The sequence below is a fragment of the Aquarana catesbeiana genome, linkage group LG01 (genome assembly GCF_042186555.1).
Source record: "Aquarana catesbeiana isolate 2022-GZ linkage group LG01, ASM4218655v1, whole genome shotgun sequence".
In the NCBI taxonomy this organism is placed as follows: domain Eukaryota; kingdom Metazoa; phylum Chordata; class Amphibia; order Anura; family Ranidae; genus Aquarana; species Aquarana catesbeiana.
Window position 1 is genome coordinate 887,408,380 of NC_133324.1, and position 24,629 is coordinate 887,433,008.

Sequence of the window (24,629 nt, forward strand, 5' to 3'; positions counted from 1 at the left end):
CAAAGATCAGACTGCAGTATAATAGAGATAATGGGGATGCAGGATTTGCAGTTTTCTATTTATTTCTAGGAAAAAGCTCTGCACACAGAAAATGGCAATATATTTCACATATAAATACCACCATAGGCAGAGGAGACCAGTTTGTCCCAGGTACTGGATTTGATAGAGAAATGTGGGGGTCCATGCTGCCCTAACCTGCAGTAGACCCATATTTTGCTCATCTAGGAGGCCATTAAAAAATAATCAGATCTTACCCCCTCTTGAGACCTCTGGCTCCAGCACACCTAAAGCCTGGTACACACGGGCCAAATATCAGCTGGTTCAGCTGAAACCGGCCAACATTCAGTACATGTGTACAGCAGCCTGTCCGACAGAAGCTAGCCAAACGTCTGGTTTTTGTAGAACGGGCATGCCAGAAAAACATGATAGGCATCCGATCAGCACTCGCAAACAATGGTGTATCAGCCAGGCTTTTTCCCCATTCATTAACCCCTACCCCCTCTGGACATACGTGTGCAGTAGAAGGCAACTTCCAAAAATGGAAAACATGGTTTAATTTAGCCAAAACTTCCAGTGAAGCTCTGAACCTGGACAGATGCCAAGCACAGTTGTCTACCATGAAATGTAATCTCTCTAATACACAGTTGATATTCCCAGCCATGAATTAGCAGGAAAACCATGCCCTATTTTTAAATGACAGTATCGAGGAATCTTCAGTAAATCAGAAAAAGAAAACACTACAAACTCTCAAAACTCCACAAAGTAGATTTATCACATTCGTGTCCGAAGCACAATGATATCCAAACAGAATCCAAACAGTCACAAGCAAAGTAGACTAGGACTAGATGGTCCTAATGATTGGCCTAGGTATGTGAGCAACTCTACTATACACCAAGGGCCTCCTCATGCATGATACTGTAATGAAGACAAATAAGCTTTATTGCTCATATTAGCTGATAAGATTTTTCCCTTTCATTCTGCATTGAAATCAAAAAGAGAATAGCTGAATTTTTGCAAAAGACAACAAAAACGAGGTCGCTTCTAAACTGCGCCCCAACTTAAAAATTTAATTAAAAATACTTTGAAGAAAAAAGCAAAACTATTCTAGGTGTGCAGAAATTATGGCGGTCTACTTACACCAGAATGTGCCCACAGAAATGGTGTCTTCACCCCCCCCAAAAGGCACCATCCTTGGATGACTCCACAGCAGCCCACACACATCCCGAGACACCCCTGGGAGAGACCAAGAGGCTTTTGGAGTCAATCCACAGAAAAGCCTAGTACACACGATCAGAAAATCGGATGAAAAATAACGCTTTTGAATCGATCGTATGATAATCTGATCGTTAGAACGCAGCTTTCAAGACCTGATCACAACAGTTTGTCTGAAATTATCCAAAGGGAAAATTTTTCTCTTCCACAATACCAGATCATACGATTTTCATTTATTCAGTTTTCGTCTGGAAAATGAAATAAATAATAAAAATCGGAAAAACAAGACAACGCATGCTCTGAAAAGAAAGCATACATCACATCATTTCCGAAGCTGTATTCTGTTGGACGAGAATTTTTTTTCTTAAGTTGAGTAACCTTCATTCTCGTTATGAGACCAGCACGCAAAAAAAAAAAAAAAAAAAAAAAAGGGACGATCATTCGTCCGATATTCTCATGTGTATGAGGCTTAAAGGAGTTGTAAAGGCAGTAGTTTTTTTCTTAATGCATTCTATGCATTAAGATGAAAAAACATCTGTGTGTAGTAGCCCCACCAACACCACCTAATACTTACCCTGAGCCCAATCTCTCTCCAACGATGTCCACGAGTGTCTAAGCTGTCCAGGACTCTCCTCCTCATTGGATGAGACACAGCAGGGAATCCTGCGGCGTCAAAGTCAGTTAGCCAATCAGGGGAGAGACGTGGTGGGGGTCGGGTTGGGGCTCCGTGTCTGAATGTAAGCGAAGCGGCTCGGGTGCCCCCATAGCAAGCTGCTTGCTGTGGGGGTACTTGACAGGAGGGAGGGGCCAGGAGCAGCGAAGAGGGACCCGAGAAGAGGAGGATCTGGGCAGCTCTGTGCAAATCCACTGCAACAGAGCAAGTAGAACATGATTATTTAAAAAAAAGAAAAAAAAAAAAAGAAGAGGACTTTACAACTCCTTTAAGAAAGGGGCCGAAGTCCAGGCAACAAGATAGGGAAGCTCTCAAGTAGTTATTATAATTATACAAGATTTATATTTAGTGCCAACAGTTTGCACTGAAACCTTATTGACAGGCAGGTCAGTCCACCTGAAAAAGAGGCAGGTAACCACAATTACCCAACTAGGACAAAAAATACCAAACAAGAACAGTGTGCCGTAACTGGAGGGTCAGAATCACAACAATGGAGAGTGAAGGCGTGGGAGGGACCTTTTAACTGGTTTTGGTATTGTGCTTCCTATAGAGGGCGGAGTCGATCACCTCATATAGCTGTCCTGGAAGATGCTTTAGGAAAAGCCCAGTGGGCCCCTCATTGCATGTCTATGGCCAGAAAATGTACTTTGTTACTTAGAGAAAGGTGCCTAGCATCTCCAAAATAATGGTTTTGAGGTCTTCTGTGGGCTGAATCTGCTGTTTTTGCAATTAAGACCTCAGTAAAAGATTTGGGGCCTTTACCTCTTGGTGTGTAGGCCGTTTTTGTTTCTCAGAAAATGTACTTGCCTCATTTTCTTTTATAATGAATTTTTGAGAGACAAGTACCTTTGTCCACTTCATGTATTTCAATGGGGGTCCAATGAATACGAATGGCAAAGCAAATACACCGAATATTGTAGTACAGTGAGGCAACGCAGGTATGAATAGGTGTGATAGAGCCCTAAATGTTTGTTCTGTGTAATCATTTGTTTTCATTGTGTCAGAATTAGGTAGAACCAGTGCTGTATTCCCGAAAATGGGAAGCTGGGTTAGGAACAAGACAGAACCAAAGTCTAAGTCGGAGAACCTGAGGGTTGGGGGGCGAGGGGGGAGATGACAAACAGTACAAATGGAAAGTCTGAACTAAACAATAAGTAATGCTCTCAATGGATTATCTAACCAAGGTGGTTTAGTATTAGGTTTATTTCTCCTTAGTGATGGGTTTAAATGCCATTAATGGTGGCATGGCCAAGACAATGGCCACCTCTCCTATCTAGCTGTAAGAGGTGCTCATTAAAAGACCGTCTTAACTTACAAAAAAAAAAATACGTTTTTGTTCTCATTGCACAAGCACTTTCATTCAGGCACCAATTATTGTTTAAAAAAAAAATCCTGACTGTTTTCTGAACTTTCATGTTCCAGGAATTCTTTATTGGTTATTACATTTCGTGGAACATCAAGAGAACAGAGCCGTTCACCGAAGGACAATAGTAACCTTGTTCAAAGAGCAGCAATGTGGTTGATGGCTACCAAGCGAGGGCTTGGATCAGAATAGAAAAACTGCCGTCTCTTTTTAGACTTTAGATTTGAAGGAATCTGTAAGGAAAGAAATATGAAAGGATGCCATTTCCAACTTATTTCAGAAGGTGGAAATGTTATCTTGGTTCTTCCTTTAATACTCAGAATTTGTGATTCTCAACAAGCATGTGCAGAGGGGGAGGGGTTACAACCATGGAGAGGGAAAAATAGTGATGGGAGTGGCTTAACCACTTCAGCCCCGAAAGATTTACCAACTTAATGACCAGGCCATTTTTTGCAATACAGATCTGCGTCTCTTTAACTGACAATTGCGCGGTCATTGTGATGACCAATCACTGCGATCACATTGTACCCAGCCCCTTGGATTAGCTTGGTACAGTGCCCATGTGTACCGAGCTGTCTAATGACCGCTCGGCACACAGCAGTACCCAGGTGGATCAGGTGCCTGAAAGCCATTTTTTCTAGTGCCGTTCCTAAAGAACGCTGGGTAAAAAAAAAGGCAGCCGATCTGCCGTTGAAAAAATGTGCAGTGGTAGAAAAGTGGTTAAACATTTGCTGCATACAAGAAACGGTTAGTAACGACAGGTTCACTTTAAAGGATAAGTTCACTTGTGCAACATGTTCCAGCATCTGCAGCTCCCCCCCCCACCACCACCATATCTAACCCCCCTATTCCATGCTCTCAGCATTTGAAAAACACGGCCTGTGCGGGGCTCGTTATTTGTTCACAGTTTTCTGTTAATTAATGCTTACAAGTGCCACCGCCCATTGCAGCTAACAGCTTGTAGTTTTCCATGGAGCTGCAAGGGGACTGATGAGTGTCCTTAAAGCCCGTTGATCTTCTCACCCTTATGCCCGGTACACATGATCCGATTATCGGACGAGTGATCGTCCATTTTTTTTGCATGCTAATCTCACGTCGAATCTGTTGAGTTTACTAAAGTCCCAAAAATTCCCATACGACAGCATAAAAATTCAGAAGTGATGTCATGTGTTGTAATGCATTTGTATTGCATTTTCGAACGATAGGTGTACTGATTAAACGAAAATCGTACGAAAAAAAGTTTTCGTGCATGTCCGATAGAATAATATTGGATGGACTGTCCTGATCGGCTCTCGAAAGCTCTGTACCAACGTTCCCATTAACGTACGATCGATTCGAATGTGGCATTTTTTGATTCGTACGATTTTCGGATCGTGTGTATAGGGCATAAAAGGTAACTGCCTGCCCGTACCAGATACTAGCAGATAGCTTTCCTGAGAGTCTGCAGGAGCTGGACATTGCACTCAGGCAATGCGATCCACTGATCATGGGTACAATGCTCTGCAGGCTCGTTAGAAAAGGAAAAAGAAAAAAAAAAAAAAAAGTGTGCACATTTTTAAATCTTGAACTTATCCTTTAACAAAAAGAAAGGCGGGTAAACAAAGCAAAAAAAAAAAAAAAAAAGTAAAAAAACGAGTTGACCTTTTTTTATATCCTGCCTCAGCACCGGGACTACCATCCAAATGCGTTTGAGCTGTGAATATGTGCTATTAAACAGATGTCTATACTGCTCTGAAATCACCGCCAATTTCCAAATTCTATCAAAAAAGATCAGCTAGTTCTCCAGCCTTAATTTTGAAGAAATGCTAATTAAAGCTGATTATGAAAGGGGGAAAAAAAAAAAAAAAAAAAAAAAAGAAGTGTAAATGCAATCATGGAACAACCCATAAAATGTATAAATTACCAATTTCATGTGCAGGGTTGCGCACATCTGCAAGTACTTATATTTTTGAGTAAATTTATGTGACATTATCTCCAAATCATTAGAAAAAAAAAAAAAAAAAAAAAAAACACTGCAGCTGATATGAAAAGTGGGAACAAAAAAAAATATAAAAAAAGGGTTGTATGCATTTATCATTTATGGTCTGTGCATCTTTGAAAGAAAGCAAATATCTAATGTATTTGTGTTATCACTACATTTTATTTCCACCAGTCATTACACATAAAGGCAAAAGGTTGCTTTAGGTTGCAGCATGTTACTAAACCCAGGACTCTGCATTCACTATAGTTGGTCTCCCACAGTACACAGAACATGGACATTTTAGGAAATATAAACTGCTCCTCATCCGCAGTATATAGAAGTCTTGTGGCTTGTAGGAGTTTTCATTCTCCTCTGACTGTCCAATAAGGCTGTAAGACCCGACCCCGTCTGGACAGTGCCGATTGGCCCTGTGCTGATCACATGCACCCTCCCCAAAAAAAAAAAAAACAAAAAAAAAAAAAAAACTAACAAACATTCTTGCAAAACACACCAAACTGAGCATGTGCTCTGTAATATCAGCAGATGGATTGGGGACAGTAAAAGGGGAGGATCAGAGAAGACAGGATCAAACAGCCTTTTTTACACAATGCAGAGGATTAACCCCTTAGGTTCCACAATGAGTATAACAAGCATGCTTTACTGCATATACAGACTGATTTTATGGTTGTGGGTTTAGTAACACTTTAATTGATATCAGACTGGTTAATATAGAGAAGGTTGACAACAGACAGCTCTAAGTGATGGACGATCCCAAGTTTGATTATTCAGAAATGACCCAGTAATGGTCATGAACCGCATTAAATCACTAGCAAGATCCTCAGAAGGCAGATGTACTCATTATCACCCAGCAAGACTTTTTAATTTGCTAGAAAACCTCCACGTTAGCAAGTCCCAATCAGTCATGCTTCTATGGAGAACGATGTTCTATTGCCCAATAAGAAAATCCAAAAAGAAGAGTTCAGCCGGTCATGCAGAGTAAAATCAGTCTTGTTCAGGCTCATTGATTCCCCTCATCCTGATGGAAGAATCTCCCCTGCCAGCTTTTGTATCATCAAACCGTAGAAGTGCCAGTGATGAAAGGGTCCAAAAAGAGAACTTTAATTATTGCTAAAAAAAAATAAAAATTAAAAGCCAAAAAAAAAAAAAAAAAAGTCATAAAAGCAGCTTTAAAAATACACAATGACTTTTTTGATCTATATTTGAACCAGAAAAACTCTCCACAGAGAAACAACTTGACAGCAGTTGCTGAGCAGCAATTGGCTATTGTTTTCGGATAGCCGTCCCCTGTGGCTGTCAGAATAGCTGAACAGTGGATGCAACTGATTACATGCAGCCACTGTTTGGCTGATGTGTATGGTCAGGTGAAAGGCGATCGCCATCTATGGTTTGTATAGCGAAGTACCATCACAAAGCCTGCTCAGATTTGACGAAGTGAGGAGGGAAAGCTGATGAAGTCACAATCTCCGCCCTGTCCAATCACAGAACGTTTTGCACTTATTAGGAAAAAAACGCAAGATATTCTTTTAATGGCCTCCATGCTGAGCAAGCAAATCCCTGTGTTTAGTATACAGCATGGAACAGGACCCAAAGACCGTGGCGATCACTGTAGTAGTGGTGGCTACTACAGTGACTCTCAGTCCCGCAGATATGGAATAAGTATAGTTAGATAAATCCAAGCTGGACCCACACAAACCATACCTGGGGATCAGCTTTAAGGCCCCATTCACACTTGTACAACTTGTCATGCAACTTTGGACATCAAAGTTGCATGACAAGTTGTTCCCCACATCGTCCAATGATAACCATTCATATATGTGCGACTTAAAGTTGCAGCGACATCAAAATAGTTCATGCACTACTTTGGTCTGACTTTCATGCAACTTGAGGGCCACAGACTTCAATGTTAACCCTCAAAAGTTGCATGAAAGTTGTACCTGAATGTTATACAATTCAACAGTTGTCCATTATCACTGGTCAAAACCAAAGTTGTACCCATCCAAAGTTGTGTCAAAGTCAGCGCAACTTTGGAGTCCTACAAGTGTAAATGGAGCCTCCTATAAAGAGAACAAATGGGTGGAGCTGGGAATTCAGATGCCGAGATTATGCTCTTGGGATCAGAGAGTCTAAGAAGCTAGGGTGCAATTACAGTTTTCCAAATCTGAAATCTCACTAAAAGGGTGGTCTGACCTAAAAAAAAAAAAAAAAAAAAAAAAAAAAAAAAGATATTATATATTATATTACACACACACACACACACACACACACACACACACCTCTGTACAGGCTTTCATCTAGAGAGCTGGAGGAAGAGATGACTACAATTGTGTTGCATTTAAACTAAAAGTCCATCTGCCATCATGGAATACATGAATTGTGGATCTCCATGAATGAATGACACCGCTTCTTCCAGCATCCACTCTCACAATTTAAAAACAGTATGGCAGTGCAGGGCTCCACCCACATGGCCGCATCATTTCATTCACAGAGTAAATGAACTACAAGTACCACCAGCCATTGTGGCCGACAGCTTGTAGTTCTCAATGGTCTGTGAGAACGCTGATGAGCACTCTTGTAGCCCATTGATTCTTCCTGCAATTCAGTAACTACCTGCCTGTATTGGAGGTATGGGCAGACCGCGTACAGAGAGTCTACAGGATCCTGGATTGCACCCACAATCTGGGTGCAATGCTTTACAGCGGGGGTCGTCAACCTGACGACCACCAGCAGGTGTTAGGTAGCTCGCGAAGACATCCCTGCCTTGCCGACCCAGCACTTACAGAGCAGCACGGGTGCACAACTGGCCAATCCTGGACTGCGGGGCAGCACCTGCCCCTGCATACGATTAGCTAGGGGCGGGGAAAAACCTTTGGAATAGCTCGGGTGGGTTCCGGCTCTTGTACGAATGCGCCAGAGCTCATCCCCACTGCCTCGCCTCCTCTACGATCCATCCAAGGTGCTTGTGGGATGGACGAGAGTGGAGGACTGGCAGGGATTGGTGCCAGAACATGCCGTTTCCCTGCGCTACTCTGCATCTCGTAACAACTTCTGCACTCTCCTGACCCTACAGTACTAGAATATGGTACCCGATACCATACTCTCTAATACCCTGCCCTCCTGACACCCCAGCCCTCCTGATCCCCTAGTATCGTGTCCTTCTGACCTCACCCTGTTCGCTGCTCTGTTGATCCATTCCCTATACCAGTGATGGCGAACCTTGGCACCCCAGATGCTTTGAAACTACATTTCCCATGATGCTCAACTACACTGCAGATTGCATGAGCATCATGGAAATGTAGTTCCAAAAAATCTGGGGTGCCAAGGTTCGCCATCACTGCCTTATACACTGCTTTTCATACTGCTAAACCTCTACACACTGCTCTACCTCCTACTGACCCCTGGGCACTGCCCTACCTCCTACTGACCCCTGGGCACTGCCCTACCTCCTACTGATCCCCGGGCACTGCCCTACCTCCTTCTGACCCCTGGGCACTGCCCTACCTCCTTCTGACTCCTGGGCACTGCCCTACCTCCTACCGACACTAGTCAGAAATCAGAGCAGATAGCCAGGCCCTGAAACTAGTCAAACAAATCAGCCTGCAGTACCAGATGTTCTGCCTTATAGTGGACTTCGGCATCAGACTTGTGGAATAACCAATTACTCCCCAGACATGTTTATATTTCTACAGTAACAGTTTTATTGGATTTTTCTAAGCTTTCTTTATGCTGCCTTTTTTTTTTTTTTTAAAGGGCGCCGTACCCCAGTGATCTTTGATGTCCATGTTGCCCAGGTCGATCTCCATCTCTCAAAAGGTTGCCTACCCCTGCTTTACAGGCTCCAGTTTAAAAAAAAAAAAAAAAAAAGTACATCTTTTTGCATTTAATGGTGAAATGATCCTTTAAAAACTGAACAGGCAAGGATAAAAATATAAAGATACATACTCATTAAGTGATTAAACCAGTCTCTGAAAGTGCTTAGATAAACTGAGGGATTTTAGTCACTTTAAATCATAGTGCCAGCAGCCTTGAATTGTATGTAAAACACAAACCATGAAATTCTCTCTACCTTTTGGTCACTTAAATATTCAATGAAAAGCACTATATCGGTTTGACAATTACAAACAAAAACCTGCTGATACCTCCAGAAGTCTTGCAAGCTCATAACTTCCTATGCACTCTATCAGCATTGTTTCTGCTCTCTTTGTACTACAGAACACCTCTCCCTATGATGTGGAGAAGGGGACGTGTTGTGTAGTTCTGTGCTGAGTGACAATGCTGCTCCTCCATAGATGCAGGGCACATCTTACACATCTAAAGCTGGCCATAGATGGATTGAAAGATGGAAATTCAGGTGGTGCAGCAGGGACCAGCTGAATTTTCGTCCATGTGTGGCTGCCCCTGTAAACCTCTCTCCATCAGTCTATTCTGACAGCAGAGAGTCCCGCTGTCAGAACACAACATCCCAGCAGGTGAAGGGGATGAGGGGATGTTTGGGCAGCACCCTTGGGTGAGAAAAAAAAAAAAAAATATGGCCAGCTTAACCACTTGTGGCCATCCGCCCCATAGCAGTTTTACTGCTACAGGATAGCAGCTGTGCGCTGGATCAAGTATATATTACAGACGCCGGGGGGGGGGGGGGCTCGCTCCTGCTGTGATCATACACAGCGGGATTCCAGCAGGGAGTACCGTGGACTCGATGTCTGTCGGCACCTGCCGATCATCCAGCAGAGGCAGAACGGTAGTCTCTCTACGTAAACAAGGCAGATCGCTGTTCTGACAAGCCATTACTAGTAAAAATAAATAGAGAAAAACTTTTGTGCACACCAATCAATATACACTCATTGAGATTTTTTTTACCCAAAAATATGTAGCAGAACATATATTGGACTAAATTAATGAAGAAAAAAAATTTTTTTTCCCCCAAATTTTTTACTGGATAGGGTTTTATAGCAGAAAGAAAAAAAATTTTTTTTTGGTAAAATGTTTGTTTTTTCGCTATAAACAAAAAAAACCCAACCAACCAAAAAACGCAGAGCTAAACAAATACCACCAAAAAATCTCTGTGGGGGGAAAAGACGACACTTTTTGAGTACAGCTGTGCATGACTGCGCAATTGTCAGTTAAAGTAACGCAGTGCCGTATCGAAAAAAAATAAAAATGGCCTCGTCAGGAAGAGGGGTAAATCTTCTGGAGGTCAAGTGTTTAAGGACTCATAAGCCACAATATATTTTTATTCTTGGAGTTCAGATAAACAGAAAGTTATATTTGGGCATCTTACATACAGCTACCTGCATTATTAACAAAGTATTGGGTAGATTATCCTTTTACACTTACAAGCATAATAAATAAGGCAATGGGCAAAGTACAATATACATCATGTCCTCATTGGTAGTGAATTTGTATTGCTGAAACATCAATAACCTCATAGAGGCACAAGTAAATTGAAATTGGAGTAAACTAAAAAAAATAAGCATAGTTAGTAGGACCGATGGACAGTTTTGGGAAATAATCAGCAACCAATCAGAAATGGTCTGAGATCTAATTTAAGTACAAACAAATAAAATTGGTTGCTCTGAGACCCTGCACTCTATATTGCATTGTTATGCTAGGCTCTAAAGACTGGGGAACCCATGCCTTGAGCCATCAAAACAAGAGCAGAAGACGGCACTCTTTGGGTTAATCCATCTGCAAACAGCACCCACAGCTGTAAAGACCAGATTACTGCCAAACAATTACCGCCAAACAATAGACAGCAATGTAAGATGTTCCAGTCACCCTCAATGAGGTCTGACGAGCCGCATGTCCTTGCATGTGGACGCTCCTGCTAGAGGGTATGAAAGACAAGGCACAAGGTTTCTTTGTGGGAATTAATATGCAAACTTTCACTGTAAAGGATCCCCATGTAACTAAGCAAACACCTGCTGAACAGCGCGTTTCAACTTGCCCTATGCAAACTACGGGAGAGCTTTTAACCAGTGACAGCTGCGTGCAACGCAACTATCAGCCCTCCGCAGAAACCTAAATGAAATGAGGTAGGCAAGAAAATTAACATGGTACCAACTTGTTTTGCTAATCTGATAAAACCAATCAAAACATGGAGAAATTCAGGACATAGTAAATAATATCGATTAACTCTTTTGTCACACCCGCTGGGCACAAAGAACACTACCCAAGTTGGCAGAGGCATAAAATGGACAATACTAAACAAAGCCAATATTGCTTATTACCCGTCCTATCAAATGTACCATAACACAAAAAAAAAAAAACAAAACACAAAAACAAAGCCAATATTGCTTATTACCCGTCCTATCAAATGTACCAAAACAAAACAAAAAAAAAACAAAACAAAACAAAAAAAAAAACAAAACAAAAACAAAAAAAAACAAAAAAAAAACAAAACACAAAAACAAAGCCAATATTGCTTATTAACCGTCCTATCGAATGTACCAAAACGCACAAAAAAAAAAAAAGAAAAAAAAAAAAAAGGAAGAAGTACGCAAAATTTAAAAAAAATAATAATAGCCAAAAAAGCACATTACATTTTTTAAAAAAGGCACACAAATTTCATTTCTACGTATAAATAAGGGAGTAGTGGTCTTACCTCCGTCGGAGACTGTAGCAGCCTGCGGAAAAGAAGATAGAGACATGAGTGTATAGAAACAACATTACAATATCTAGTTCAAAATTAATAAATTAAAAAAAAAAAACAAACAAAAACAAAAAACTCCCCCCCCACCCCAAAAAAAAACGGGAATATCTGTCAAGCTCCGAATGTACAAAATATTCTGAAAGCGCTCTTCCAAACATATCAATCCGAAGTGCAGCTGGCTCCACCCTCCCACCAGAAAACGCAGCAGCTCCTCCTTGGATAATCAGAATTTTAATCCCATCAGTCACACGCAGATAGTTTAAAAAAAAAAAAAATGATAATATGCTGGTTTTGCATAAAAACACTAATCAGCATCGGGATAAAAATACTCCACCATCATTTGCATAGACATATATGCTGAAGAGGGAACATTCTTTTTAGAAGATCAAGTAAACCAAAAAATGATACAACTACGTCTCTTGAATCATGATACGGGAGTCATTTACCTGCTTTGAAAGGTGCGAGGATATCTGAGGTCACAGAGCCTTCCATGACCACAGGAATCTCACAGGATTCTTATGACCTCCAACTTTTTTTTCTTTTTTTTTTTTTTCTCTCATCTGTACTCAAAAAAAAAAAAAAAAAAAAAAAAAAAAGTGCCTTCTACATAACAGCTTATGAAATAAACCCTGATTTCTTGCTGTCTGGTTTGGTCTGGTTGCTCTTGGCAAATCTGTTCCTATGTAACGGGCCTTAAAGTGAAAATTTCACATTTTCTAAACAAATAATGGCACCTCCATGTAAAAGGAGGGCACAATTATTTGGGCGCACCTGCATGGGGTTGCCTCTGATTTGGTGTTAGCTGATTAGGATGGTCAGATTATTCAGGTTAACCACGTCAGCCCCGGACCATTTGGCTGGCCAAAGACCAGAGCACTTTTTGCGATTCGGCCCTGCGTCGCTTTAACTGAAAATTGCGTGGTTGTGCGACGTTGCTCCCAAACAAAATTGGCGTCCTTTTTTCCCCACAAATAGAGCTTTCTTTTGGTGGTATTTGGTCGCCTCTGCGGTTTTTATTTTTTTGCACTATAAACAAAAAAGTGACAATTTTGAAAAAAAAACACAAAAAATGCAATATTTTTTGCTATAATAAATATCCCCCAAAAATATATAAAAACATTTTTTTCCTCAGTTTAGGCCGATATGTATTCTTCTACATATTTTTTGAAAAAAAAAAAAAAAACGCAATAAGCGTGTATTCATTGGTTTGCGCAAAGGTTAAAGCGTCTACAAAACAGGGAATAGATTTATAGTATTTTTATTATTTTTCTTTTTTTACTACTAATGGCAGCAATCTGCGATTTTTATCGGGACTGCAACATGCCGGACTATTTTGACACATTTTTGGGGCCACTGGCATTTTTACAGCGATCAATGCTATAAAATTGCATCAATTACTGTAAAAATGTCACTGGCAGTGAAGGGGTTAACCACTAGGGGGCAGTGAAGGGGTTAAGTGTGTCCTATTGTGTGCTCTAACTGAAGGGGGGAGGGGACAAATCATCTGTTCATACTTTGTATGAACAGAGGAGCTGTCTGTTCTCCCCTCAGAGAACCGGAAACTGTTCGTTTACACACACAGATCCCGGTTCTCGGCGTGCCCCGAGCGATCGCAGGAGCCCGGCGGTGATCGCGACCGCCAGGCACGCGCATCGGCTCCGTGGGTGTGCAGGTGACATGCACGGGCCCCCTAGTGGCCGTCTATGTTACCGACGTAACATGATGGCGATTCGCGCAGCTGAGCCATTTTGCCGCAGTATAACTGCGGCGGCTGGTTGGCATGCGGTTAATCAAGGGATGTTTGGCACTTCCTGCTCACCTGGGGTAGGTAGGAATGGGCCAATGAGAAATTAATGGAACTCTCTGGAAGCAGTGGGGCTCATTATATAAAGGGCCCACTGTCCCAGGAGTTTTGCCGACAGGCTGAAGGTCCGGTTAAAGAAGAGGATTCCCATCCCCCCTCCCGCCGGGTGCACTTTATGTGGTATGTCACCTTACATATAAGGGGGACTGGTTATTACAAAGTTGATGAAATATAATTTGCTTGAGTTATTAAGGCTAAGCAATTTTGAGAATGATAATTTGATTGGAGTTAGAATTGTGATATGGTTATGAAAAGTAATGAGTTTGGAAACCAATAAAAGTGCCGCGGCCAATTTATGCCAATATTTGAGTGTGGCGTTCATTATTTGTTGAGTGTGTTTGGAGATTTGGGGAGGTAAAGGGTGCAGAGTGCAATCCCACGATTTGCCCCATAAATTCTTTCATACATATTCTGCCAAATGCACACAGATTAAACAGCACTGTTAAAAATATGGAAATTCAGACTTTGGTTGAACACAATGGACATGATGGCTCTCTTTTCAACTATGTAAAAGTCAGTAGTCAAGCTTTTATATTCAGTTCTAACTCGTCCCTCACTAAATCATCTAGAGAGCAAAGACTCCAGACTGTCATGGGAAAGGCAAAGTGTCCAATGTGAGATGCCCCTGGCAGCCTATCCTAATGAGGCAAGAAGTCTGAGCCCCGGGGGTACACTACTAGGTCTTTCGGGCCAGACTTGACCAGAATTTTTATTAGTGTATTACTGAGTTGTTCATTAATAGAAAGTTTATATCCAACTGCAATTTCTGTAAATGTTGGCAAAGGAACGTTTAGATGTGCTTTACAGTCCTGGGCAAAAAAAAAATTGCACAATGATACGATCCTATAGTATGATAAACCGTGATCTGCATTGTATCAGGGACTTATTTGTAGTATGTATGCTGCAGCATATTCTCTTGCAGCATTGGGTCCCGAGTTAATTCTCACCAAAGTCAATACCTGCATGAAGTTTAGTACCTCGGGATGCTATAATTTTCCTCCCATATCTCAAAAACCTAGCTAGTTTGATTGCCTGCCTGCCCACCCCCCACCCCCTTCAGTGGAGGACAGAGGAGGCAAGCGAAGGGGAAAAAGAGGCGGCAAGCAAGGGAGGGGGAGGGGGCAGGGGAGAGGAGGCGAGAGAGCAAGGGGCAGAAAGAGAAGGCGAGCGAGGGGCAGAAAGAGAAGGCGGACGAGGGGCAGAAAGAGAAGGCGGACGAGGGGCAGAAAGAGAAGGCGGACGAGGGGCAGAAAGAGAAGGCGGACGAGGGGCAGAAAGAGAAGGCGGACGAGCGAGCAAGGGGCAATAAGTGAAGGCGGACGAGCGAGCAAGGGGCAGAAAGAGAAGGCGGACGAGCGAGCAAGGGGCAGAAAGAGAAGGCGGACGAGCGAGCAAGAGGCAGAAAGAGAAGGCGGACGAGCGAGCAAGAGGCAGAAAGAGAAGGCGGACGAGCGAGCAAGAGGCAGAAAGAGAAGGCGGACGAGCGAGCAAGGGGCAGAAAGAGAAGGCGGACGAGCGAGCAAGGGGCAGAAAGAGAAGGCGGACGAGCGAGCAGGAGGGAGGGAGAGGGAGAGGGAGAGGGAGAGGGAGAGGGAGAGGGAGAGGGAGAGGGAGAGGGAGAGGGAGAGGGAGAGGGAGAGGGAGAGGGAGAGGGAGAGGGAGAGGGAGAGGGAGAGGGAGAGGGAGAGAGAGAGAGAGAGATGAGTGCTAGAGATAGGGAGAAATGAAGTGCACAAAAGAAAGTAATGAGCAAGAGAGTGCATGTGTGAGAGATAACATGGCAGAGAGATTACACTGTATGGTCATTCAGGGCCAGGGACTGATGTGAATGACTCAATGCCCTGTGTAAAGATCTGTGGAATGGTATATTCAACTATAATAATGAGAAATAATTAGAAAAAGAATTATTACACAGCACAAATCTCTGACTTGAGGAGTTGGGATAGGTTTTCCCATATTGGTAATGAATTGCAGGTGTATTGATCAGTCTCCTGATTATATCCAATCGTATATAGTCCTGAGAGGGAACAATGCCATTGTGCACCTGGATGTGTACAGTCTCATCTAAATCTTTTCACGCAGTTGTGGAATGAGATCGGGAAAATTTTAATTGTCTGACAGTCGATTGAAATTTGGCAGGTCCCTGATGAACTAGCCGAATTTTGATCAGTGTAGGGCCAGCTTTTTTGAGGCATTCAATAAATGATTTTGTATGGCAAATGTTCCTTTAAGCCTTGGCATAGAGATGCCGCTGATAGCTCCCTCTAGTGGATTACCTACAAATCTATAGCTAGAACGCTATAAACAAAAATACAGAAAAGTGGGCATGTAAAACGATTGAAGTAAAATACAGAATTACTTAAGAGTAGACAATGTAATAAGAAGCCACAATTCTCTGTGATGGGGATGTTGCCGTTGAAGAAACCTCTGTCCAATAATACAGGTAGACTCGGTATTATGCTGCTTCTCCAGCTTTAATGAAGTCTGAATAATGGGCCCAGAATATGCAGATCACTTCACTGAATGCAGAGATCGGGTGCGGACATCAGAAAGACAGTCAGGCAAATAGCATTTCCTTAAGAGAACCTTCAAGGAATTTCTGAGCGGACACTACTGACGTCCATGGTCCATTGCAGTATGAATAGGATGAATAGAAAACAATTCTCGGTGTGTCCCAGCGGTGACCTGCGTTCTTCCAGTGCAGTAAAACGCTCTGTGATCAGGACCTTCCTAGCACTTTATTCTTACTCAGATCTTTAAATTAACATTTTGTCATGCCAAGTGGTTGTTTTTTGAGCAGCAATAGGAATGGTCAAACAATCTAAACAGAGTTGAGGGCTAATCATTTGTCTATGGGTCTAGAAGTCTGTTTACATCTTCCAAGGTTGTTCCGAGCTGTCAGCGGATGACAAATGTTCTCGATATCTCAGACTATAAACACTCTGATGGGAACCTCGCCCCTTATCACATAAACAAGAAGTGTGGCATTGGGCTATTCTGGGACACGTTTACCTTCCAGATTAGGAACTCCAGCATGGAAGGAAAACATTCCACAGTGTGAGGACAATGTTTGTCTCCGGGATCAGAGCCGCACTACAATTTCATTGTGTCACTATCTCCGCAAATACCAGCAGGCAAACATCAACAATCAATTCTCTGCTCTTCCCAGTTTGGAATTGGATAATGTGCCATTCTCTGACAACATTCCTGTGAAATCATTAACTGGGCACAGGTTTGCATAGAGAAGCAGATATCTAGCGATTATGTCTTTGGGTTTAAAAGCGAACAGAAATCCTGTAGAGCCCTTTCACACGGGCTGTCCAATCAGGTCCGCCTGTCAGTTTTTCAGCCAGACCCGATCGGACCCTCCAGTCTCCCTATAGAGCGGCAGATTTCCACTGACACCCGCGGCCATCCGATCCTGCCCACAAAAAGAACAGACAGATGACGGTCCTATTTTCCCATCCACCCGGCAGATTGGATGGAAAAACGGACACGCGGTTAGTTTCAATCCTGATTTCCCCATTAAGGAGAGCGGGACCGTGTCCGTTCTGTACAGAGGAGCGAACACAGACCTGTCATCTGCCTGCTCAATGGGGATCAGCAGGGCGATCCCCTGCTGAGCAAGTGGAATCCGTTACACGAAGGCGCCCCTGTGAAAGGGGTCTTAATGAGTGCTAAAAACTACATTTTCAATTATCAGGAAGTTTCTGGCCGATTCAGAGTCAAAGAATGTCATTTTAAAAAAACAGCCAAGGACTACCACCTGCTGATTTTAGAAAGATTGGGATGACTAAAGCTGGTCATAGATGGAGAGATTTTCTTTTCTGAAACCGGTAGGACAGAGAGATTAATGCTAGCGGTCATAGTTGCTGGCGATAATCGCATGAAAAATACGACATGCTGGTTGTACCCAAGTCAAATGGTGGATCGACTGGGGTACAAGCAGCCTGCCCATAGATGGTTCGAATCTCTAACCGTCTATGGCGGGCTTATGGAAACCTTTCAACTCGGCACACATTCCGTGCCAAAATACAAACAAATTCTGTAAAATCTGAAAAGAAAAAGGAAAAAAGAAGAATCTCCCTTTGGAAGATTTGGGAACCCAGTCTTCCATAATAAAGACCAAGTATTAAAATCTTCGTTTATTGATTTCCATTCAAGTCATTTTCAGGATTACAATCCTACTGCAATTATTAAAAACAATCATTAACAAGTAAATTAATAAAATACTACCTTGCACCACAAGGCTACATATGCTCATTCATACATTTCTGTCTTGTACGATCATGTCTACATAACAGAACAGGACTGATGGTGCAATCATAGACTCTCACGCATGAGTCAGTTTACAGTAGTAAATAAAGCAAATAAATCCCAGACAGCAAATGATGATGATTCACACTGGTAGGTAAAGACCGAGGTCCAAATACAACTTTACATGCAGCCAGCAGCTGATAAGAAAAATACTTCCAAGACGACACTTTGAGGACAACCAACATCTGTTGCTCACTGTGGACCACTTGCCACAAAATGGTCCTCCTATCGCCGGTGAAAAACAAACTTACATACAGTGGAATCACCATCTGCTTTCACGACTGGTGCAAATGTCCCCCGTAAGGTGCAGAAAAACTTTAGGCGCCAATCATTCTTATCCATCAGTGCCAACGTGTGTAACACCCAATGTCTGAGCCACAGAGCAATGCCATTCATTCTTAAAGGCACACCAACGCACATTTATGCTGTAAACAAACACAACCGCCTCCGCAGTGCACCACAACATGGTGATGTAAAAAGGTGTGTGCTGTTCTGCCATGGCCACCCATAGTGTAGGTGCATGTTTTGTTGCACTGAGACTCGTAAAGCGGAACTTCATTGCAAAATGCTCCATTGTAGTCCTCCCCCAGTCTTTTTTTTAACTTACTTTTTTTTGGATCAAGGACCCACCTAGCCTCCAATTTTACCCAGGTGAGAATGTCAGCCTACACCAGCAACTACATGAGATATATAAATCTTATATCCCAGGAGGCATCAGCTTAGGCATACAGTGCTGAAAGAGGAAGGACCCACCAGCAGGGAGTCTTCACAGACATCCAGCTCCTAATGACTTTAGAGAGGAAGATGGTGGCGTGGTAACTGGGGTAAAGTGTGGAGCAGCAGACGACAACAGATCAACGCTGGCATCACTAGGCATGAGTTTTTTTTTTTTTTTTTTTTTTTTTTTTTTATGGACAACCCCAGCATAAAAAAAAAAGGTAAGACGGGGTTGAAAAGAAATTTAAAGCAGGTGGGGAAGTTTCCTTTTTCTAAGCCCATTAAAAATGGTAATGGGCTGACCCAAGGCGTTGCATTAGAATAGAGCGCTATGCAAATAATGCTTCACGCCTGTCCAGTGCACTGCAGTACCGCTTAAAGTTATGGATTTGTTTTGCTTGCTCATGTACACTGCACTAAGACAGAAGATTTATTTTCAATGAGATCCCAACGTACAAAAAATAAATAAAATTAAAAAAAAGGATTAATATTATATAATTTTTTTTTTTTTTTTTTTGCTATGAGGTGCGCATACAAGGTAGTTTGTCATTTAAAAAAGAAGGGGATTTTTTTTTTTGGGGGGGGGGGGAGAGAAGAGATCCTACTTACCCCAGTGGATGCAGAATCCCCCTCCAGCTCTAAGACTGCAAACTGAGAGATCAAACCCCGCCAAAATCGCTTGGTTTTCAGAGCTCCCTGAGCAGAGAGCTGGTGACTGTCATTTAGCGGCTCTTTGCTCTGCCCCTCCAACCCCTGGTAGGGCTGGGCTGTGGAGGGGCAGGAGCAGCCGCTCCGGCTCTCAGAGGCTTCAGGCTTGTGGGCTGATCCCGACCATAGGGTGGCGATCTTTCCCAAGCAAGGACCAGCTGTGACAGCAGCTGACAGCAGCCTTCAGCTCGCTGTCTGCTAAAAACAGATCTCGGGAGTGCAGAATGAACTGCACTCCTGTGATCCGCAGGAGAAGTACAGCCAAACAAACTTTGTCTGTACTTCTTTAATGCAGAATATTACAACACGTTGACTGTAACCACAGTTTTACCACAACACATGTGTGAAGTCAATCTAACCAAAAAAAAAATTAAATTAAAAATTGGTTCCTTAGGACCATGCCAATTACTACATCATTGACCGGACAAATTAATCACAGATCTAGCTTACACCCACAGGTTTCGAGCACAGCTCCGGATACTTTCTCCAATCTCCATTCCATCCTATTTTTGAATTTCTCTTCTCAAACAGGAGGCAGAAATCACCTTTTGTCTGCTCAGCAGCTGCTTTCACTGTTGTATTTCCTGCCACAGCTGACAGCTCTACATAAAACACCACACTCATATAGAAGTCATTAAATCATTACAGCTTGGAGAGCTCATTTGTCATACCATCAATGCCTTCAATTAGTCATCAGATGTCCTCTGAAGTGGCCAAATGGCGACAGAAAGGAACGGACGGCCTATGCTGAGTTTCCACAACAACCTCAAGTTACCCCGGCTATTGCAGGTAAATTGTCACACCTCTGGTGACAAATGGTTCAACAATCCAATGGCACATAAAAGGCTGCAATGACATGTTTGTCCACTAAGAAAAAAAAAAAAAGAAGAAGTGTAAATCAATGGAATCGAAAAGATCAGCTGTATTGTCAGCCAGATCCTGGATGAGCAATACACAATACATCACATGGAAGTTAGCCGTCAATGGAATTCTCACTTCCCTCACCAAGCTGAGGTCAGGGGGCATTGTCTGGATGGATAACTCTCATGGGACCAATACATAAGGTCCTGACTGTTGCAGTATATTTGAGGTTATAGTGATTGCCTGATGCCTGCAACAGCCATAACTTTTACTTTCTGGGTTCATTCACACTTTACAAATCCATTGTGCTGTGTTACATTGTTTGTTGCTTTAAGAAAGCCAATCCATTAACACAACAGATATAGAAAAAAACAAAAAACAAAAAAAAAAAACCAAAAAAAAAAACCCCAAACCAACGCTTACTTTGGGTTTCAGCACACAGCCGTATGATTTTACATAGAGTCTTGCTGGCAGTAAGACCCCAAAAACTCTTTTCTGTACGTTATACGCATGATTACATGCATAAAGCACTACCAGTTTCTAGGATGCAGGCGGCTCTTGCCATCTAGCATCCTTGGTTGCTAGGACACAGGCAGCTCCTTCTGCCTAGTGTCCTTGGTTGCTAGGGTACAGGTAGCTGCTCAGGGATGACAGGGTCAACTCTACAGCATGTAGAGCCCTTGCACACTGGGGCGGTTTGCAGGCGCTATTGCGCTAATAATAGCGCCTGCAAACCGCCCCAAAAGTGCCGCTGCATGTATTCCTGTGTGAAAGCCCCGAGGGCTTGCACACTGGAGCGATGCGCTGGCAGGACAGTAATAAAAGTCCTGCTAGCAGCATCTTCGGAGCGGTGTGTATACCGCTCCTTTACCGCTCCTGCCCAGTGAAATCAATGGGACGGCGCGGCTATACCGCCGGCAATGCGCCTCTGCAGAGGCGCTTTGCGGTGGTTTTTAACCCTTTCTCGGCCGCTAGCGGGGGGTAAAACCGCCCCGCTAGCGGCCGCATACCGAAGGTAAAGCGCCGCTATTAATAGCGGCGTTTTACCGCCGACGCCGCCCCGCCCCAGTGTGCAAGGGCTCTTAATCAAGCAGATTAAATTGTTGATATTTATATATGTTGGCCCCAAACAGGTCAATAGAGTACTTTTGCAATGTACTCATGTAAATGTTAGCACAAAGGTTTACCTCAATACCGCAGGATTGAGATCTGGTGACTGTGGAGGTCATTGGAGTACAGGGACCTCATTGTCATGTTCAATAAACCAGTGGTGAGATGATTTGATCTTTGTGACATGGTGCATAATCCTGCTGGAAGGAGCCATCAGAAGATGGGAACACTGTAGTCATAAAGGGATGGACATGGTCAGCAACAATACTCAGGTAGAACGTGGCATTTAAACGATGCTCAGTTGGTACTAAGGGGCCCAAAGTGTGCCAAGAAAATATCCCCCACACCATTACACCACCAGTCTGAACCGTTAGTATAAGGCAGGATAGATCCATGCTTAAGGCAAATTCTGACCCTACCATCTGAATGTCACAGTCAAGTCTGTGCGAATTGTAGCCTCAGTTTCCTGTTATTAGCTGACAGGAGTGTCACCCGGTGTGGTCTTTGCTGCTATAGCCCATCTGCTTCAAGGTTGGATGTGTTGTGCATTCAGAAATGGTATTCTGCATACCTTGGTTGTAATGAGTGGTTAGTTACTGTTGCCCATCATCTCAAATCAGTCTTCCCATTCTCCTCTGACAAGGCATTTTTATTCACACAACTGAAGCTCACTGGATATTTTCTCTTTTTCGGACCATTCTCTGTAAACACTAGAGAAGGTTGTGTGAAAATCCCAGTAGATCAGCAGCTTTTGAAATACTCAGACCAGCCCGTCTGGCACCAACAAGCATGCCATGTTCAAAGTCACTTCAATCCCCTTTCTTCCCCATTCTGATGCTAGGTTTGAACTTCAGAAAGTTGTCTTCACCGTGTCTAGATGTTTAAATGCACTGAGTTGCTGCCTTGCGATTGGCCGATTAGCAATTTGTGTTACCAAGAAATGTAATAGGTGCACCTAATAAAGTGGCCGGTGAGTGTATGTATACAGCCTTATATTGGAGGTGGTTATACCAGGATCATGGATGCAGCTACACCCATGATCCCGATACCAATCTTATCAGCTGGTGAGTCGCTTTCTTGTAATCACTTTTACAGATGAAAAATATTTATTTTTGTAGGCACAAGCTTTAAAACGGACTATGTGGTACATCTCAACAACGCATGCATATTTCACTAGGTTTTCTCTCATTCACGACACTGCCAGTACAGAAAAGTACCTGTTGGTTAGCCATTAATTGTAAAAAGCACCCGAATGCATGGTACAGTAGACAGCACAAAACCATGTGGTGTGGGGTATGCAATTGATAAAAAGGGTCATAAGAATTTTTAGTTCATTGGGGTGCATTGGCAGCTTAGCTTAGCGGTTTTGTCCCCGGGGCAGATTTGTTTAATTCTACTTCTGACACCAGTTAGGCTTCATGTACACCGGACATTTCAAAACCTCCTCTGAACGTTTTAATCAGACAGCTAGTAACCGACATTAAATAACGTCGGTTTTGGCAGTTACAGGTCGCGTTAATGAACGTTTTTGTTTGTAATGGGAAATCTCGTCTGACCACTTGCAATGGGAAATCACTCTCTCTCTCCGTCTCCCTCTCCTCTTGCAGCCCACAATAGTAATTGGATCGGTAAAGACTGGTTTTTATCCTTATAAGTGGTCAGAAATGATTCCCTTTTAAAACGCCTATGAACGAAAACGCTTATAAACGCGAGTTACCGCATTGAGGCGTTTACACGCTGTTACAAGAATTTGAAGTTTCAAATGCCTCTGAACAATGCTTTAAAAAAAAAAAAAAAAATTCATGTGTATTGGATTACATTGGTACGTATATCCTTTTTTCGGACATGTTGATGCGTCCGCTCCTGAGGAAGTGGATTTTTTTTATTACGAAACGCGTCAAGATTTTTAGGATGCACCCATGGTTTTCACATACTATTTTATGTAATCTTAGCATGCATTTAGGTTTTCTTGATAACCTCCAGAATTAAGCATCAAGATCAAGTTCCCACACATAGGAAATCAGAATGTGCCGCTATACTACCTATATGAATTGGAATCTTTGCTATGTTTGTACATATATGAAATTTTTGTAACCTGAATGTGCTGCAATATTATCCTTATATGAATTGTAACATTTATGACATGTGTATAGATATATGAAATTACTATGGCACATATATTTATTGATTTGTGCTTTATGATAATAAACATGTCAATTTCGATGCATTTGTTCACTGACCTCAAAGTCCCAAATCTTTACATGAAATTTACGCATTGTACCTGTACTGACAAGATAACAGAGGACAGTTCAGGGGGGCAGCTGAAAAAAAAAAAAAAACCCGCCCAACTGCTCCTAAACAGCCGTTTACCATCTGCAGTGCACACAAGGCCTTACATTGCTATGCTGGCCTTCAGTATGAGTTATTCCAACTCTACTAGACAACGGACAAGACAACCAGCTAGATGTCACAGATATGCTTATTGATAAGCACATATGAAGATCTCCAATCAGTTAAAACAATCACACCCTTCAAGGGAAAGTGTTCTATTCTGGAAAGATCACCATTCGGAATAAATATCTGGTGAGTTCTCAATGGCATGGATATGCTGCCAATGCTTTGTGTCCCTTTAGATAATGGCAAAATGTATCTATATTGGTGGGCACTGCAGCTCAACCAACACTATAGCGTACATCAGACACCCTAGGAATGTACATGCCATACACAAGTGTTTTTTATTCCAATTATGTAAATCTATGGTACATTAACCTCCATAGATAAATACCACCTTAGGGACAATGTACTAAATGATCCCAGAGTTATAAAAGACTTGTAATCGCAACACACAAAGGTCCCTCACCTTCTCATCACAGCAATCAAAAGTCTCTTTTCTCCCAAATTCCTTTCCTCCGCCACATCATGTCATAGGAATAAGTGTTTCTTCCTCCCGGGCGCTGCCATAACTCAGGAGGGGCGGCTCAGAACCGCACTCTGCCTGCACACGCTATGGAATTCTACAGATTTGCTCCATTACTCACTGCTTGGACAAGTACAGAATTGTCATCTCCCTGCCTAGCACATATTTAAAAACTACATTTCTTGCCCATTGTGGATACAGGTAGTAAAGAAGAAAAAAAAAAAAAAAAAAAAAAAAGCGCCATTCAGAAAACGAGGTTA

The 24,629-nt window shown here is 42.5% G+C and overlaps 1 protein-coding gene across 5 annotated transcripts in view; it reads right to left on the minus strand.

Moving 5' to 3' along the window:
• RGS12 (regulator of G protein signaling 12) overlaps positions 1–24,629 on the minus strand; it is a 319,733-nt gene that overhangs the window by 93,240 nt on the left and 201,864 nt on the right. For all 5 annotated transcript variants that reach the window (XM_073610871.1, XM_073610869.1, XM_073610868.1 and 2 more), the window contains one exon: positions 11,828–11,849. In XM_073610871.1, the coding sequence (XP_073466972.1) occupies positions 11,828–11,849 (22 nt within the window). The remainder of the gene's footprint in view (positions 1–11,827; positions 11,850–24,629) is intronic.